Source organism: Mustelus asterias, chromosome 9 (assembly GCF_964213995.1).
Source record: "Mustelus asterias chromosome 9, sMusAst1.hap1.1, whole genome shotgun sequence".
In the NCBI taxonomy this organism is placed as follows: Eukaryota; Metazoa; Chordata; class Chondrichthyes; order Carcharhiniformes; family Triakidae; genus Mustelus; species Mustelus asterias.
In genome coordinates this window covers 87813469-87832161 of record NC_135809.1, presented here as the reverse complement: position 1 = coordinate 87832161, position 18693 = coordinate 87813469, and the positions used below count along the sequence as shown (strand labels likewise).

The following is an 18693-nucleotide window of genomic DNA, read 5'->3' as shown; positions in this document are numbered from 1 at the left end:
AGGTGAGGGCGGGGGGGGGGGGGGGGGAGGAGGTGAGGGCGGGGGGGGAGGAGGTGAGGGTGGGGGGGGGGGGGGAGGAGGTGAGGGCGGGGGGGGGGGAGGAGGTGAGGGCGGGGGGGGGGGGGAGGAGGTGAGGGGACGGGGGGGGGGAGGAGGTGAGGGGACGGGGGGGGGGGGAGGAGGTGAGGGGAGGGGGGGGGGGGGAGGGTGAGGGACGGGGGGGGGGGGAGGAGGTGAGGGGAGGGGGGGAGGGGGGAGGTGAGGGGACGGGGGGGGGGAGGAGGTGAGGGGAGGGGGGGGGGGGAGGTGAGGGCGGGGGGGGGGAGGTGGGGGGGGGGGGGGGGGAGGTGAGGGCGGGGGGGGGGGGGGGGGGAGGTGAGGGCGGGGGGGGGGGGGGGGGGAGGTGAGGGCGGGGGGGGGGGAGGTGAGGGCGGGGGGGGGGGGGAGGTGAGGGCGGGGGGGGGGGGGGAGGTGAGGGCGGGGGGGGGGGAGGTGAGGGCGGGGGGGGGGGGAGGTGAGGGCGGGGGGGGGGGGAGGTGAGGGCGGGGGGGGGGGAGGTGAGGGCGGGGGGGGGGGGGAGGTGAGGGGCGGGGGGGGGGGGGGAGGTGAGGGCGGGGGGGGGGGGAGGTGAGGGCGGGGGGGGGGAGGTGAGGGGCGGGGGGGGGGAGGTGAGGGCGGGGGGGGGAGGTGAGGGCGGGGGGGGGGAGGTGAGGGCGGGGGGGGGGGGAGGTGAGGGCGGGGGGGGGGGAGGTGAGGGCGGGGGGGGGGGGAGGTGAGGGCGGGGGGGGGAGGTGAGGGCGGGGGGGGGGAGGTGAGGGCGGGGGGGGGAGGTGAGGCGGGGGGGGGGGAGGGGAGGGCGGGGGGGGGGGAGGAGGTGAGGGCGGGGGGGGGGGGAGGAGGTGAGGGCGGGGGGGGGGGGGGGAGGTGAGGGCGGGGGGGGGGGGGAGGTGAGGGCGGGGGGGGGGGGGAGGTGAGGGGCGGGGGGGGGGGAGGTGAGGGCGGGGGGGGGGAGGTGAGGGCGGGGGGGGGGAGGTGAGGGCGGGGGGGGGGGAGGTGAGGGCGGGGGGGGGGGGAGGTGAGGGCGGGGGGGGGGGGAGGTGAGGGCGGGGGGGGGGGAGGTGAGGGCGGGGGGGGGGGAGGTGAGGGCGGGGGGGGGGGGGGAGGTGAGGGCGGGGGGGGGGGAGGTGAGGGCGGGGGGGGGAGGTGAGGGCGGGGGGGGGGAGGTGAGGGCGGGGGGGGGGAGGTGAGGGCGGGGGGGGGGAGGTGAGGGCGGGGGGGGGGGGAGGAGGTGAGGGCGGGGGGGGGGGGGAGGAGTGAGGGGCGGGGGGGGGGGAGGAGGTGAGGGCGGGGGGGGGGGAGGTGAGGGCGGGGGGGGGGGGGAGGTGAGGGCGGGGGGGGGGGGGGAGGTTAGTGGGGGGCGGGGGGGGGGAGGGAGGTGAGTGGGGGGGCGGGGGAGGGAGGTGAGTGGGGGGGCGGGGCGGGGCGGGGGGGGGAGGTGAGTGGGGGGGCGGGGGGGGGGGAGGTGAGTGGGGGGGCGGGGGGGGGGAGGTGAGTGGGGGGGCGGGGGGGGGGGAGGGAGGTGAGTGGGGGGGCGGGGGGGGGAGGGAGGTGAGTGGGGGGGCGGGGGGGGGGAGGGAGGTGAGTGGGGGGGGCGGGGGGGGGGAGGGAGGTGAGTGGGGGGCGGGGGGGGAGGGAGGTGAGTGGGGGGGAGGGGGGGGGGAGGGGGGGGGGAGGGGGGGGGGAGGGGGGGGGGAGGGGGGGGGGAGGGGGGGGGAGGGAGGTGAGTGGGGGGGGGGAGGGAGGTGAGTGGGGGGGGGAGGGAGGTGAGTGGGGGGGGGGGGAGGGAGGTGAGTGGGGGGGGGGGAGGGAGGTGAGTGGGGGGGGGGAGGGAGGTGAGTTGGGGGGGGGGGAGGGAGGTGAGTGGGGGGGGGGAGGGAGGTGAGTGGGGGGGGGGAGGGAGGTGAGTGGGGGGGGGGGAGGGAGGTGAGTGGGGGGGGGGGAGGGAGGTGAGTGGGGGGGGGGAGGGAGGTGAGTGGGGGGGGGGGAGGGAGGTGAGTGGGGGGGGGGGGGAGGGAGGTGAGTGGGGGGGGGGGAGGGAGGTGAGTGGGGGGGGGGGAGGGAGGTGAGTGGGGGGGGGGGAGGGAGGTGAGTGGGGGGGGGGAGGGAGGTGAGTGGGGGGGGGGAGGGAGGTGAGTGGGGGGGGGGAGGGAGGTGAGTGGGGGGGGGGAGGGAGGTGAGTGGGGGGGGGAGGGAGTGGGGGGGGAGGGAGGTGAGTGGGGGGGGGGAGGGAGGTGAGTGGGGGGGGGGAGGGAGGTGAGTGGGGGGGGGAGGGGTGAGTGGGGGGGGGGGAGGAGGTGAGGGGGGGGGAGGGGAGGGAGGTGAGTGGGGGGCGGGGGGGGGGGAGGTGAGGGGGGGGAGGGAGGCGAGTGGGGGGGCGGGGGGGGGGAGGGAGGCGAGTGGGGGGGCGGGGGGGGGGGAGGGAGGCGAGTGGGGGGGCGGGGGGGGGGGAGGGAGGCGAGTGGGGGGGCGGGGGGGGGGAGGGAGGCGAGTGGGGGGGCGGGGGGGGAGGGAGGCGAGTGGGGGGCGGGGGGGGGGAGGGAGGCGAGTGGGGAGGCGAGTGGGGGGGCGGGGGGGGGGGAGGGAGGCGAGTGGGGGGGCGGGGGGGGGGAGGGAAGCGAGTGGCGGGGGGGGGGGGGCAGGGAGGTGAGTGGCGGGGGGGGGCGGGGGGGGGGGGGAGGGAGGTGAGTGGCGGGGGGGGGGCGGGGGGGGGGGAGGGAGGTGAGGGGCGGGGGGGGGAGGGAGGTGAGGGGCGGGGGGGGGAGGGAGGTGAGTGGCGGGGGGGGGGCGGGGGAGGGAGGTGAGTGGCGGGGGGGGAGGGAGGTGAGTGGCGGGGGGGGGGGGGAGGGAGGTGAGTGGCGGGGGGGGGGGGGAGGGAGGTGAGTGGCGGGGGGGGAGGTTAATTTTGGGAGGGTGGGTGTGAGGGGGTTTGAGGGGAGGCGCGGATCCTGTGGACGGTGAGTGGGGGCTGCAGTGCGCTGGGCGGGGTGTAGGGGGCGCAGCCATTGCCTGTTGTGTGGAGCTGCGGGCTGGGCTGCAGTGAGGACCAGGGGGAGGGGGGTGGATGGCGCAGGGCGGTGAGCCGGAGGCGGCAGCTCGGATTGCGGGCATTCCCGGCTGAGTGTACGGGAAGATGGCGGCGGAGGATCGGGAGAGGGACCAGGCCCGCAGTGATAACGCCAAACACAAGCGCAAGGAGCAGCTGAAGCGCTGGCTGGACTCCGACACTGACCGCGAGTCCGAGCGGCCCCGCACGCAGCATCTGCGGGTCAAGTTCGCCGAGGGAGCCGTGTTCCTGGCGGCCTGTTCCAGCGGCGATAGCGATGAGGTGGAGAAGATGCTTCTGAGAGGAGCCGACATCAACTACACCAATGTGGACGGACTGACCGCCCTGCACCAGGTAAACCCCCAGAGCCCGGCCCGGGGGCGCAGAGAGCACTGCCCATCCCACTGCCCAGAGGAGAGACCCACTGCCCACCGCACTGCCCAGAGAGTAACCCACTGCCCACCGCACTGCCAAGAGAGTAACCCACTGCCCACCGCACTGCCCAGAGAGAGAGACCCACTGCCCACCGCACTGCCCAGAGAGAGACACACTGCCCAGAGTGTGACCCACTGCCCAGAGAGTGACCCACTGCCCACCGCACTGCCCGGAGAGAGAGACCCACTGCCCACCGCACTGCCCAGAGAGAGACACACTGCCCAGAGAGTGACCCACTGCCCAGAGAGTGACCCACTGCCCACCCCACTGCCCAGAGAGAGACACACTGCCCACCGCACTGCCCAGAGAGTGACCCACTGCCCACCGCACTGCCCAGAGAGAGAGACCCACTGCCCAGAGAGAGAGACACACTGCCCACCGCACTGCCCAGAGAGAGAGACCCACTGCCCGGAGAGAGAGACACACTGCCCACCCCACTGCCCAGAGAGAGAGACCCACTGCCCACCCCACTGCCCAGAGAGAAACACACTGCCCAGAGAGTGACCCACTGCTCAGAGAGTGACCCACTGCCCAGAGAGAGACACACTGCCCACCGCACTGCCCAGAGAGTGACCCACTGCCCACCGCACTGCCCAGAGAGAGAGACCCACTGCCCAGAGAGAGAGACACACTGCCCACCGCACTGCCCAGAGAGTGACCCACTGCCCACCGCACTGCCCGGAGAGAGAGACCCACTGCCCACCCCACTGCCCAGAGAAAAACACGTTGCCCAGAGAGTGACCCACTGCCCACCCCACTGCCCAGAGAGAGAGACCCACTGCCCAGAGAGCGAGACCCACTGCCCACCGCACTGCCCAGAGAGAGAGACCCACTGCCCAGAGAGAGACCCACTGCCCAGAGAGAGACACCCACTGCCCACCGCACTGCCCAGAGACAGAGACCCACTGCCCACCCCACTGCCCAGAGAGAGAGAGACCCACTGTCCAGAGAGAGAGACCCACTGCCCACCCCACTGCCCACCGCACTGCCCAGAGAGTGACCCACTGCCCACCGCACTGCCCGGAGCTGAGAGACCCACTGCCCAGAGAGTGACCCACTGCCCACCGCACTGCCCAGAGAGAGAGACCCACTGCCCACCGCACTGCCCACCGCACTGCCCGGAGAGAGAGACCCACTGCCCGGAGAGAGAGACCCACTGCCCACCGCACTGCCCAGAGAAAGACCCACTGCCCAGAGAGAGAGAGACCCACTGCCCAGAGAGAGAGAGACCCGCTGCCCAGAGAGAGAGAGACCCGCTGCCCAGAGAGAGAGAGACCCGCTGCCCAGAGAGAGAGAGAGAGAGAGAGATCCGCTGCCCAGAGAGAGACCCACTGCCCAGAGAGAGAGACCCACTGCCCACCGCACTGCCCAGAGAGAGACCCACTGCCCAGAGAGAGAGAGAGAGAGAGAGAGAGAGACCCACTGCCCAGAGAGAGAGAGAGAGACCCACTGCCCAGAGAGAGAGAGAGACCCACTGCCCAGAGAGAGAGAGAGAGACCCACTGCCCAGAGAGAGAGAGAGACCCACTGCCCAGAGAGAGAGAGACCCACTGCCCAGAGAGAGAGAGACCCGCTGCCCAGAGAGAGAGAGACCCGCTGCCCAGAGAGAGAGAGACCCACTGCCCAGAGAGAGAGACCCACTGCCCACCCCACTGCCCACCGCACTGCCCAGAGAGTGACCCACTGCCCACCGCACTGCCCACCGCACTGCCCGGAGATGAGAGACCCGCTGCCCAGAGAGAGAGAGACCCGCTGCCCAGAGAGAGAGAGACCCGCTGCCCAGAGAGAGAGAGAGAGAGAGAGAGATCCGCTGCCCAGAGAGAGACCCACTGCCCAGAGAGAGAGACCCACTGCCCACCGCACTGCCCAGAGAGAGAGACCTACTGCCCACCACACTGCCCGGAGAGAGAGACCCACTGCCCGGAGAGAGAGACCCACTGCCCACCGCACTGCCCAGAGAAAGACCCACTGCCCAGAGAGAGAGACCCACTGCCCAGAGAGAGAGAGACCCGCTGCCCAGAGAGAGAGAGACCCGCTGCCCAGAGAGAGAGAGACCCGCTGCCCAGAGAGAGAGAGACCCGCTGCCCAGAGAGAGAGAGACCCGCTGCCCAGAGAGAGAGAGAGAGAGATCCGCTGCCCAGAGAGAGACCCACTGCCCAGAGAGAGAGAGACCCACTGCCCAGAGAGAGAGAGAGAGAGACCCACTGCCCAGAGAGAGAGAGACCCACTGCCCAGAGAGAGAGAGAGAGAGACCCACTGCCCAGAGAGAGAGAGAGAGAGACCCACTGCCCAGAGAGAGAGAGACCCACTGCCCAGAGAGAGAGAGAGAGACCCGCTGCCCAGAGAGAGAGAGAGAGACCCGCTGCCCAGAGAGAGAGAGAGACCCGCTGCCCAGAGAGAGAGAGAGAGACCCGCTGCCCAGAGAGAGAGAGAGAGACCCGCTGCCCAGAGAGAGAGAGACCCGCTGCCCAGAGAGAGAGAGACCCACTGCCCAGAGAGAGAGAGAGAGGGAGACCCGCTGCCCAGAGAGAGACCCGCTGCCCAGAGAGAGACCCGCTGCCCAGAGAGAGACCCGCTGCCCAGAGAGAGACCCGCTGCCCAGAGAGAGACCCGCTGCCCAGAGAGAGACCCGCTGCCCAGAGAGAGACCCGCTGCCCAGAGAGAGACCCGCTGCCCAGAGAGAGAGAGACCCGCTGCCCAGAGAGAGAGAGACCCGCTGCCCAGAGAGAGAGAGACCCGCTGCCCAGAGAGAGAGAGACCCGCTGCCCAGAGAGAGAGAGACCCGCTGCCCAGAGAGAGAGAGACCCGCTGCCCAGAGAGAGAGAGACCCGCTGCCCAGAGAGAGAGAGAGAGAGATCCGCTGCCCAGAGAGAGACCCACTGCCCAGAGAGAGAGACCCACTGCCCACCGCACTGCCCAGAGAGAGACCCACTGCCCAGAGAGAGAGAGAGAGAGACCCACTGCCCAGAGAGAGAGAGACCCACTGCCCAGAGAGAGAGAGAGACCCACTGCCCAGAGAGAGAGAGAGAGACCCACTGCCCAGAGAGAGACCCACTGCCCAGAGAGAGAGAGACCCGCTGCCCAGAGAGAGAGAGACCCACTGCCCAGAGAGAGAGAGACCCGCTGCCCAGAGAGAGAGAGACCCGCTGCCCAGAGAGAGAGAGAGAGAGATCCGCTGCCCAGAGAGAGACCCACTGCCCAGAGAGAGAGAGACCCACTGCCCAGAGAGAGAGACCCACTGCCCACCCCACTGCCCACCGCACTGCCCAGAGAGTGACCCACTGCCCACCGCACTGCCCGGAGATGAGAGACCCACTGCCCAGAGAGTGACCCACTGCCCACCGCACTGCCCAGAGAGAGAGACCCACTGCCCACCACACTGCCCGGAGAGAGAGACCCACTGCCCGGAGAGAGAGACCCACTGCCCACCGCACTGCCCAGAGAAAGACCCACTGCCCAGAGAGAGAGAGACCCACTGCCCAGAGAGAGAGAGACCCGCTGCCCAGAGAGAGAGAGACCCGCTGCCCAGAGAGAGAGAGACCCGCTGCCCAGAGAGAGAGAGACCCACTGCCCAGAGAGAGAAAGAGAGAGATCCGCTGCCCAGAGAGAGACCCACTGCCCAGAGAGAGAGAGACCCACTGCCCAGAGAGAGAGAGAGAGAGAGAGAGAGACCCACTGCCCAGAGAGAGAGAGAGAGACCCACTGCCCAGAGAGAGAGAGAGAGACCCACTGCCCAGAGAGAGAGAGAGAGACCCGCTGCCCAGAGAGAGAGAGAGGGACCCGCTGCCCAGAGAGAGAGAGACCCACTGCCCAGAGAGAGAGAGAGAGAGAGACCCGCTGCCCAGAGAGAGAGAGACCCGCTGCCCAGAGAGAGAGAGACCCGCTGCCCAGAGAGAGAGAGACCCGCTGCCCAGAGAGAGAGAGACCCGCTGCCCAGAGAGAGAGAGACCCGCTGCCCAGAGAGAGAGAGACCCGCTGCCCAGAGAGAGAGAGACCCGCTGCCCAGAGAGAGAGAGACCCGCTGCCCAGAGAGAGAGAGACCCGCTGCCCAGAGAGAGAGAGAGAGAGAGAGAGACCCGCTGCCCAGAGAGAGACCCGCTGCCCAGAGAGAGACCCGCTGCCCAGAGAGAGACCCGCTGCCCAGAGAGAGACCCGCTGCCCAGAGAGAGACCCGCTGCCCAGAGAGAGACCCGCTGCCCAGAGAGAGACCCGCTGCCCAGAGAGAGACCCGCTGCCCAGAGAGAGACCCGCTGCCCAGAGAGAGACCCGCTGCCCAGAGAGAGACCCGCTGCCCAGAGAGAGACCCGCTGCCCAGAGAGAGACCCGCTGCCCAGAGAGAGACCCGCTGCCCAGAGAGAGACCCGCTGCCCAGAGAGAGACCCGCTGCCCAGAGAGAGACCCGCTGCCCAGAGAGAGACCCGCTGCCCAGAGAGAGACCCGCTGCCCAGAGAGAGACCCGCTGCCCAGAGAGAGACCCGCTGCCCAGAGAGAGACCCGCTGCCCAGAGAGAGACCCGCTGCCCAGAGAGAGACCCGCTGCCCAGAGAGAGACCCGCTGCCCAGAGAGAGACCCGCTGCCCAGAGAGAGACCCGCTGCCCAGAGAGAGACCCGCTGCCCAGAGAGAGACCCGCTGCCCAGAGAGAGACCCGCTGCCCAGAGAGAGACCCGCTGCCCAGAGAGAGACCCGGTGCCCAGAGAGAGACCCGCTGCCCAGAGAGAGACCCGGTGCCCAGAGAGAGACCCGGTGCCCAGAGAGAGACCCGGTGCCCAGAGAGAGACCCGGTGCCCAGAGAGAGACCCGGTGCCCAGAGAGAGACCCGGTGCCCAGAGAGAGACCCGCTGCCCAGAGAGAGAGAGACCCGCTGCCCAGAGAGAGAGAGACCCGCTGCCCAGAGAGAGAGAGAGACCCGCTGCCCAGAGAGAGAGAGAGACCCGCTGCCCAGAGAGAGAGAGAGACCCGCTGCGCAGAGAGAGAGAGACCCACTGCGCAGAGAGAGAGACCCACTGCCCAGAGAGAGAGAGAGAGAGAGAGACCCGCTGCCCAGAGAGAGACCCGCTGCCCAGAGAGAGACCCGCTGCCCAGAGAGAGACCCGCTGCCCAGAGAGAGACCCGCTGCCCAGAGAGAGACCCGCTGCCCAGAGAGAGACCCGCTGCCCAGAGAGAGACCCGGTGCCCAGAGAGAGACCCGGTGCCCAGAGAGAGACCCGGTGCCCAGAGAGAGACCCGGTGCCCAGAGAGAGACCCGGTGCCCAGAGAGAGACCCGGTGCCCAGAGAGAGACCCGGTGCCCAGAGAGAGACCCGGTGCCCAGAGAGAGACCCGGTGCCCAGAGAGAGACCCGGTGCCCAGAGAGAGAGAGAGAGAGAGACCCGGTGCCCAGAGAGAGAGAGAGACCCGGTGCCCAGAGAGAGAGACCCGGTGCCCAGAGAGAGAGAGAGAGAGAGAGAGACCCGGTGCCCAGAGAGAGAGAGAGAGAGACCCAGTGCCCAGAGAGAGAAAGGGAGAGAGACCCACTCCACCGCCCAGCGCGAGAGAGACCCACTGTCCAGCGGTGGGGTGGTGGGGAGCGCAGAGTGAGCTCACTCCCTGGTTTGTCAACTCTCACCCTGGGGGGAAACTCGGGGAATGAGCAGTTTCCAGTTCGCTCAGAGTCCGGGGAAAACTCATTCACAACCTTTATATCAAACAGGGAAAGGACCAATGGAAGGAATGGCTGAAGAGTCATTGAGACCATCTCAAATGGGAAAGGGGACAGCATTTCTGTGCACTTTTTAAAAGTCACTGGGTCTGAATTGGGCAGAGGATCCTGGGTCTTGCTGTTTGTTTCTGGTCCCAACTCCAGCTCTCGGCTCGTGCTTCGGCATCTGGTTCCTGGGTCAAGTTGCTCTGCTGTCCACTCCTGCTCTCTGTGTGTCTGTCTGTGTGCCACCTATGCCTGAGAGCAGCCCCAGGCCAGAATGCACAGAATGATTTGGAGCCGAATCTGGTTAACGGAAAATGTCCTTTTAAAGAGTCTGATCCACATCCCGAGTCTTGCGGTGATGTGAATGCTGGGGGAAGTGAGGCAACGCTGCTGTCGCATTACTTCAAGTAAAGACAGTCACTCCTGGTGAGAGGCAGGTTATTTAGAATGGCAGGATAAGGTTTAGAGTTAAGACCCTTGGTCTGACTGCAGCCTCTGTCGTATAGCTGACAGCTTGTCTGATTTACTGATGTTAACCTTTGGTAGAGATCAGTATTTCTGTCATTGTCACCCTGGAAGCTAACAGCACAGAAGGATGAAGTCCAGTTGGCACATATATGCCAACTTCTTGCAACCTAAAAGCTAACTACCCCCCCCAAACGCACACTTCCGGCCGCGTATCATCACTTACTTCAAATATTTATACACTTATTCTTTAAAAGATGCAATGTTTTCAGCCTAAACCCAACCACTCCCTTGAGAAAAGTGTTTCAGTACCCTGCAAACAAATTTATCTGAACAAATGTAAAGGAATGCTTGGGAAAACAGGAGTGTTTTTGTTAGAACAGAGATTATTCAGGTTGATTTGATATCGACGTTTCAAAGTAATGATGCAGTGGGACAAAGTCGGGACAGAAAGGTGGGTTTTGAAGCAGTTGAGAGGAGAGGAGTTCCACAGTAAGGGGACGCAGTGTTTATGTAAAGGATTGCGAGACAGTGGAATGCAACATTGAAGGTTAGGTTGAAGGAAAGCGGAATAAAAGGATATGGTCACATGAGATTATGGCAGCTGGTGTTGTGGAGGATAATCTCCCAACAAGGCCAAGTAACCGATTTCCTTGTAATTTCTATCTGATTCCATGTAACTCGCCTTGCTTAGTGTTTGAACGGATAAACCTCTTGTCTGATTCTCCAGCACAAGACAACAGATAATAAATCAGCTCAGCTGCCAATTTGCGGAGTTTCTCAATCAAACTGTTCGTTAGAGCTTGAGAAAGCCACCAGATCTTAAAACTCTGCCATTATGTTAGGAGTGTTCTTTGAAACACGAAAAGATAACAAACTCTAAAGGTTAGCCTTTGTTATGTTGTACAGTAGAAGAAAAAGTAATAACTCGCGTCAATACCATGCCTATAATTACCACAGGATATTCCAAAACACTTTACAAGCAACTTTTAAAGTCCAGTCACTGATGTGATAAGAAATAGGATCACGAGGAGGCCATTTGACAGTTCCAACCTGTTCTGTCATTCAATAAAATCATGACTACCTTAATTCCACCTTCCCTCACAATCCCCATTTTGCTTAATTCCTTTCATATCTAGAAATCTATCTTTCTCTGCCTCGCATGTACTCAAAAACTGAACTTTCCAACCTTTTGGGGAGAGAATTTACAAGTGAAGAGATTTTCCTAATCTCAGTCCGAAAATGGCCAATCCCTTATCCTGAGACTGAGATGCCATGCTTTAGACTTCCCAATCAGAGGAAACATTTTCTTTGCAGCCAGCCTCTCATATTTCTTAATATTCTTTTCAGAATATTAAGATTTCTTCCAAATTTTAGGGATAATAGGCCGAGTCTGCTCACTCTCTCCTCATAGAGCAATCTCTAATCCCCGTGAACCTTCTCTACTCTCTCTCTCTCTCTAAGGCAAGTATATCCTTCCTTTGGTAATGAAACCAAAACTGTTGTCAGCACTGCAGGTGTGGTCTCACCAATGCTCTATATAATTGCAGGAAGACTCCTTTATTCATATCTCTCCATTCCTTTTGTAATAAAGGTTAACATACCTCTTTCCTGATTTCTTGCTGTACTTGCATGTTAACTTTCTATGATTCATGCACAAGAACGCCCAGGTCCCTCTGAATGTCAACATTTCCCTATCAAGTTACTATTGAAGAAATGTTTTGCTTTTTTTGTCTTAGCAAGGTAGATAACTGCATGCTGCTTCACCTTGTGTTCCATCTGCTATGTTTTTGCTCACACGATAAGCTTGTCTCTATCCCTTTGCATCCACCTCACAGTTTACTTTCACACCTAGCAACTTATCATCAGCAAATTTGGATACATTGCACTTGGTCCCCTTCTGGTAATCACTGATATAGGTTGTAGATAGCTGAGACTCGAGTGTTGATTCTTGCAGTGCCCCATAGTTTCAGTGTGGCAACCTGACAATGATTTGGCCATTTTGACTCCCTGTTTTCTGTCAATTTATCAATCTTCTATCCATGTTAATATATTACCTCCAATTTCATAGAGGTTTACATCTTGGAAACAGGCCCTTTGGCCCAACTTGTCCATGGCGCCCTTTTTTTTTAACAACTAAGCTAGTCCCAATTGCCCGTGTTTGACCCATGTAACTGTCTAAATGCTTTTTAAAAAACAAAATTTTACCCGCCTTTACTACTACCTCTGGCAACTTGTTCCAGCCACTCACCTCCTCTGTGTGAAAAAATTGCCCCTCTGGACACTTTTGTATCTCTCCCCCTCACCTTAAATCTATGCCCTCTAGTTTTAGATTCCCCTACCTTTGGGAAAAGATATTGACTATCAAGCTGATCTATGCCCCTCATTATTTTATAGACTTCTATAAGATTACCCCCTCAGCCTTCTACGCTCCAGAGAAAAAAGTCCCAGTCCATCCAGCCTCTCCTTATAACTCAAACCATCAAGTCCCGGTAGCATCCTAGTAAATCTTTTCTGCACTCTTTCTAGTTCAATAATATCCTTTCTATAATAGGGTGATCAGAACTGTACACAGTATTCCAAGTGTGGCCTTACCAATGTCTTGTACAACTTCAATAAGACGTCCCAACTCCTGTATTCAATGTTCATGAGCCCTTACATAGAACATAGAACATTACAGCGCAGAACAGGCCCTTCGGCCCACGATGTTGCACCGACCAGTTAAAAAAAAACTGTGACCCTCCAACCTAAAGCAATTTCTTTTCGTCCATGAACCTATCTACGGATCTCTTAAACGCCCCCAAACTAGGCGCATTTACTACTGATGCTGGCAGGGCATTCCAATCCCTCACCACCCTCTGGGTAAAGAACCTACCCCTGACATCGGTTCTATAACTACCCCCCCTCAATTTAAAGCCATGCCCCCTCGTGCTGGATTTCTCCATCAGAGGAAAAAGGCTATCACTATCCACCCTATCTAAACCTCTAATCATCTTATATGTTTCAATAAGATCCCCTCTTAGCCGCCGCCTTTCCAGCGAAAACAATCCCAAATCCCTCAGCCTCTCCTCATAGGATCTCCCCTCCATACCAGGCAACATCCTGGTAAACCTCCTCTGCACCCTCTCCAAAGCCTCCACATCCTTCCTGTAATGTGGGGACCAGAACTGCACACAGTACTCCAAGTGCGGCCGCACCAGAGTTGTGTACAGTTGCAACATAACGCTACGACTCCTAAATTCAATCCCCCTACCAATAAACGCCAAGACACCATATGCCTTCTTAACAACCTTATCTACTTGATTCCCAACTTTCAGGGATCTATGCACACATACACCTAGATCCCTCTGCTCCTCCACACTATTCAAAGTCCTCCCGTTAGCCCTATACTCAACACATCTGTTATTCCTACCAAAGTGAATTACCTCACACTTCTCCGCATTAAACTCCATCCGCCACCTCTCGGCCCAACTTTGCAACCTGTCTAAGTCTTCCTGCAAACTACGACACCCTTCCTCACTGTCTACCACACCACCGACTTTGGTGTCATCAGCAAATTTGCTAATCCACCCAACTATACCCTCATCCAGATCATTAATAAATATTACAAACAGCAGTGGCCCCAAAACAGATCCCTGAGGTACACCACTTGTAACCGCACTCCATGATGAATATTTACTATCAACCACCACCCTCTGTTTCCTATCCGCTAGCCAATTCCTGATCCAATTTCCTAGATCACCCCCAATCCCATACATCTGCATTTTCTGCAGAAGCCTACCATGGTGAACCTTATCAAACGCCTTACTAAAATCCATATATACCACGTCCACTGCCTTGCCCCCATCCACCTCCTTGGTCACTTTCTCAAAAAACTCAATAAGGTTAGTAAGGCACGACCTACCTGCCACAAAACCATGCTGACTATCACCTATCAATTCATTACTCTCCAAATAACTATAAATCCTATCCCTTATAATTTTTTCCAACATCTTGCCGACAACAGAAGTGAGACTCACCGGTCTATAATTCCCGGGGAAGTCTCTGTCCGTTAGCCAATACTGATTTATGCTAATATATTATCCCATCCCCTGAGCCCTAATCTTCTGTAATAACTTTGTTATCAAGTGTCTTTTATTGAAAATCCAGATACACTACAACCACTGGGTTTTCCCTTTCCTTGCTTTCCAAGCACCATCTCGAAAAAATTCTAAACTGATTTGTCAAAAATGATTTTCCTTTCATAAATTAATGTTGACGGTGCCCCATCATTATGATTTTTCAAAGTGCTCTGTTGCTACCTCCTCAACAGTAGATTTTAGCATTTTCCCATTTGACAGTAAGATCTTTAATATCCAGCATGTGGGGTGAAGAGCGATGCGGGTTGATCAGAAATATTGGATAACAGCGAGTTTCATTTACCAATGGAAGATGGTGCAATACTTGTAGTGTGAAATAATATACAAATATTCAGGAAGTGAAGACCAGTACTTTATTTTACTTCTAATCTTCAACAGTACATTAAGGCATAGATTAAAGTATGAAATAATACAGTATACAGGTACGGGTTCCAGATAACTTTGGCATTGTCTCCAGTTGGTCGGCACGGTGGTACAGTGGTTAGCACTGCTGCCTCAATTCTGGCCCTGGGTCACTGTCTGTGTGGAGTTTGCACATTCTCCCCGTGTCTGCGTGGGTTTCCTCCGGGTGCTCTGATTTCCTCCCACACTCCAAAAATGTGCGGGGTTAGGTTGATTGGCCATGCTAACTTGACCTTATTGTCAGGGAGATTAGCAGGTAAATGTGTGGGATTACGGGAATAGGGCCTGGGTGGGATTGTGGTCGGTACAGACTCGATGGGCTGAATGGCTTCCTTTTGTACTGCAGGAATCCTATGATTCTATGATGATTCGGGTTAGGGAACGTCAGCAATTCCGGTTAGTTGAGAATTCCAGTTGGTAGAGTGCCGGATACCACCAGCGTTTCTGATGTCTGGTTAATTGGCTGATATTAACTCCCTCATTTTGGAATAGCAGTGGTCACAGCTCCCGCCTGGTGCCACTTGGATGGCCGGTAACTCTCTGAGAAATCCTGCTTCCAACCTATTAATGGCCAATTAGATAAATCGTTAAATGATAATGGGCAACCACGATACTCTTGGGGCAGGCTTCCCACTGGCTTTTAAACTGGGAGGTGGCTGGGGGGCGGGGGGGGGGTTGCAACTGGGGACCACAGCGTCCCATCCAATCCAGCCCAGGTCTCTGTCTTGGCTATTAGATCAAACCAATCTATATCTGTGCTATTAATTCATTTATTTTGTCGTTGTGAATAATTTGTGGTTTTAAATATAGTGCCTTTAGCTTTTTTTTTCCTGACGTCAATTTAGTCTCTGATGCTCGATTATCTTAGTGCTCTTACTTTCCTGACCTACTGTGCTTATTTTTACTCGAATAGCTGCACTGTTTTACACAAGCTTGACATCTTTCTTGCTGCTTTTGAATTTACCCTTTCCCGACTCTTCTATCCCAGTTCCTTCATGTGTTTAAAGCCCTCTCTGCAGCTCGAATTATTCAATTTGCCAGGACATTGTGGGGTAACTGTCCAATAGAACAGTTTGCTCTTTTTCTAGCACTGGTGCCAGAATTAAAACCTCTGCTTCCCACGCAGTGCTTTCAGCCACGCACTTAACCTTTAATCTGTTTATCCCAGTATCAATTTGCATATGGTTTGGTAACACGAGATTATTGCCTGTGTTTGGAGCCCTCCTCTAGCTCAAAGGTTAGAAATGGACCATGATGGCCCTGTCTTTTTTACAGTGTTTTCTCTTACTGTCCGATTTTCTATAGATTGCACCGTGATTGGTGAGCTCAGGCCAGTGATACCTAAATTTAAACTCTTCGCTGATTTCAAAACTAATTCCTGTCAGTGTGCTGAGCATCTATTTTTGTTTTATTTTTGGTAGGGCAATGGAATTTGGGTCTGGTGACAGGGAATTTGATTTAGTGCCTAATGAAAACCTGTATTGCTAACAGATTAAACAATCATACAGTGATACAGCACAGATGCAGACCTTTCAGCTTGTGTTTCTGACCACTCTTTTGAATGAGATATTTAATTCGTCTGCTCTCCTGCCCTTTCCTCACAGTTTGGCAAAGTTTTTCCTTTGAATATATATCCACTTTCTTTTTGAAATTTAATATTGAATCTGCTTCTAATGGTCTTACTGGCAGTACATTCCACATCACTGCAACTCAAAAAATGCTACCTTGTACTGCCCCTGGTGCTTTTGCCAATTACCTGAAATTGGTGTTCGTTGACCCTTCTGCTACAGTTGGTCCTTTGTTACTCTAACAAAATCCCTCATCATTTTGAACATCTATCAAGGCGGCACAGTGGTTGGCATTGATGCCTGACAGTGCCAGGGACCCAGGTTTGATTCCTAGCTTGGGTCATTGTCTGTGCGGAGTTCGCACATTCTCCCCATGTCTGCCTGGGTTTCCTCTGGGTGCTCTGTTTCCTCCCACAGTTTGAAAGAAGTGCTGGTTAAGTGCATTAGACATGCTAAATTCTCCCTCAGTGTACCCAAACAGGCGCCGGAGTGTGGCGACTCGGGGATTTTCACAGTAACTTCATTGTCGTGTTAATGTAAGCCTACTTGTAACACTAATAAATAAACTTTAATCTCCCTTCAGCCTTCTCTGCTGTAAGGTGAACAAACCCACCTTCTCCACATTCCCTGGGACTTTTTTGTAAATCTTATGCACTCCTTCCAAGGCCTTAACATCCTTTCAAAATGTGGTGCCCAGAATTAGCTGAGGTCTAACCAGATTTGTTTTTATAAAGAAGTCTAACGTAACTTTCTTACTTTTGTACTGTATGTCCTTTCAATGAAGAATCCCCTTTCAATGAAGAATCCTAACATTCAAATCGCACTCAACCCAATTCTGTGCCTGTTGAGCAGTGTGCTCTATTCTGGTTCAGAGGACAGTATGCTTCTATCTACAATCATTTGCACTGTTATGTAATAAATGAAGTGGATAGTTGCACATTGACCCCGAGTCAGGAGTGCAGCTTGTTATAAAAGGAGCTCAGATGCAAAAAAAATCCAAGGCAAGAATGTATGGCTTGTTTTTCAAATTGATCTGAATCTGGTAAGCTCTATAAATGGCAGTGTGCCTATGGTCATGTTTCTGCAGCTGTGTTTGGAGCTGTGATGATAATCGGTTACCCTTTCCATCTCCTCTTCCCGTTTCCTTGGAGAAAGTAAACCACTTGTATGTTTGGCGACAGGGAGTTGAGAGTTATTAAAACAAAATGCTGCATAAACTCAGCATCTGTGGAGAGAAATACAGTTAACGTTTCAGGTCTAAATGACACTTCAACAGAGTTAACGGCTTGGGTCATTTTGACCCAAAGCATTAACTCTGTTTCTCTCTCCACAGATGCTGCCAGACCTGCTGAGTTTTTCCAGCATTTTCTGTTTTTATTTCAGATTGCCAGCATCTGCAGTATTTTGCTTTTAGTTGAGAGTTATTGTTGGGGAGAGCATGATAAGACACAGGGTTATTGTGGGTTCACAGGGTAAGTGCGTGACGGCTCACAGGGTTATTGTGGAGCCAGCATGTTGGGTCAAGGGATTGCAGGTTGAGCCATGGGGTTATTGCAGGTTCGGCATGTTGAGCCACGGCGGGATCAGCGGGTTGGGTCAAGTAGTTATTGTGGGGTCCACATGTTTAATCAAGGGGTTATTGAGAGGTCCACATGTTGAGTCAGCTTGTTATTGCGGGACCAGTATGTTGGGTCAAGGGGCTATTACTGGGTCAGTGTGTTTGATCATGTGCTTATTGCAGGGTTAGCATGTTGGACCACAGGTGTATTGACAGGTCATGGGGTTATTTCAGGCTCAGTGTGACGGTCACATGGTTATTCCGGGGTCAGCATGACAGCTCACTGGGTTCCTGTAGAATCAGTATGTCTGGTCACGAAGTTATTGCGAGGTTAGTGTGTTGGGTCACGGGGTTATTGGGAAGTCAGTGAGTTGGGTCATGGGGCTATTGGAGGTCAGTGAGTTGGGTCACGGGGTTATTGGGAGGTCAGTGTGTTGGCTCATGGGATTACTGGGAGGTCAGTGTGTTGGGTCATGGGGTTATTGGGAAGTCACTGTTGGGTCATGGGGTTATTGGGAGATCAATATGTTGGGTCATGAGGTTATTGGGAGGTCACTGTTGGGTTACTGGGAGGTCAGTGCGTTGGGTCACGGAGTTATTGGGAGGTCAGTGTTGGGTCATGGGGTTACTGGGAGGTCAGTGCTTGGGTCACGGGGTTATTGGGAGGTCAGTGTGTTGGATCACAGGGTTATTGGGAGGTCGCTTTGGGTCATGGGGTTATTTGACGGTCACGGGGTTATTGGGAGTTCAGTGCGTTGGGTCATGGGGTTATTGGGAGCTCAGTGTGTTGGGTCACGGGGTTATTGGGAGTTCAGTGTGTTGGGTCACGGGGTTATTGGGAGGTCAGTGCGTTGGGTCACGGGGTTATTGGGAGGTCAGTGTGTTGGGTCACGGGGTTATTGGGAGGTCAGTGTGTTGGGTCACGGGGTTATTGGGAGGTCAGTGCATTGGGTCACGAGGTTACTGGGAGGTCAGTGTGTTGGACCACGGGGTTATTGGGAGGTCAGTGCATTGGGTCACGGGGTTACTGGGAGGTCAGTGCGTTGGGTCACGGGGTTGCTGGGAGGTCAGTGTGTTGGGTCACGGGGTTACTGGAAGATCAGTGCGTTGGGTCACGGGATTATTGGGAGGTCAGTATGTTGGGTCACGGGGTTACTGGAAGATCAGTGCGTTGGGTCACGGGATTATTGGGAGGTCAGTATGTTGGGTCACGGGGTTACTGGGAGATCAGTGCGTTGGGTCACGGGGTTATTGGGAGGTCAGTGCGTTGGGTCACGGGGTTACTGGAAGATCAGTGTGTTGGGTCACGGGGTTATTGAGAGGTCAGTGTGTTGGGTCACA

The 18693-nt window shown here is 57.3% G+C and overlaps 1 protein-coding gene across 10 annotated transcripts in view; it reads left to right on the top strand.

Annotated features, from left to right (window-relative positions):
* The first annotated feature begins 3128 nt into the window (after window positions 1-3128).
* The window catches only part of LOC144498795 (protein phosphatase 1 regulatory subunit 12A-like), a 191654-nt gene continuing 176089 nt past the window's right edge, over window positions 3129-18693 (top strand). For all 10 annotated transcript variants that reach the window (XR_013498754.1, XM_078220474.1, XM_078220480.1 and 7 more), the window contains exon 1: window positions 3129-3457. Coding sequence is in view for 9 of the 10 variants with exons in the window: in XM_078220474.1 (XP_078076600.1) it covers window positions 3191-3457 (267 nt within the window). In the remaining variant the exon portion in view is untranslated. The remainder of the gene's footprint in view (window positions 3458-18693) is intronic.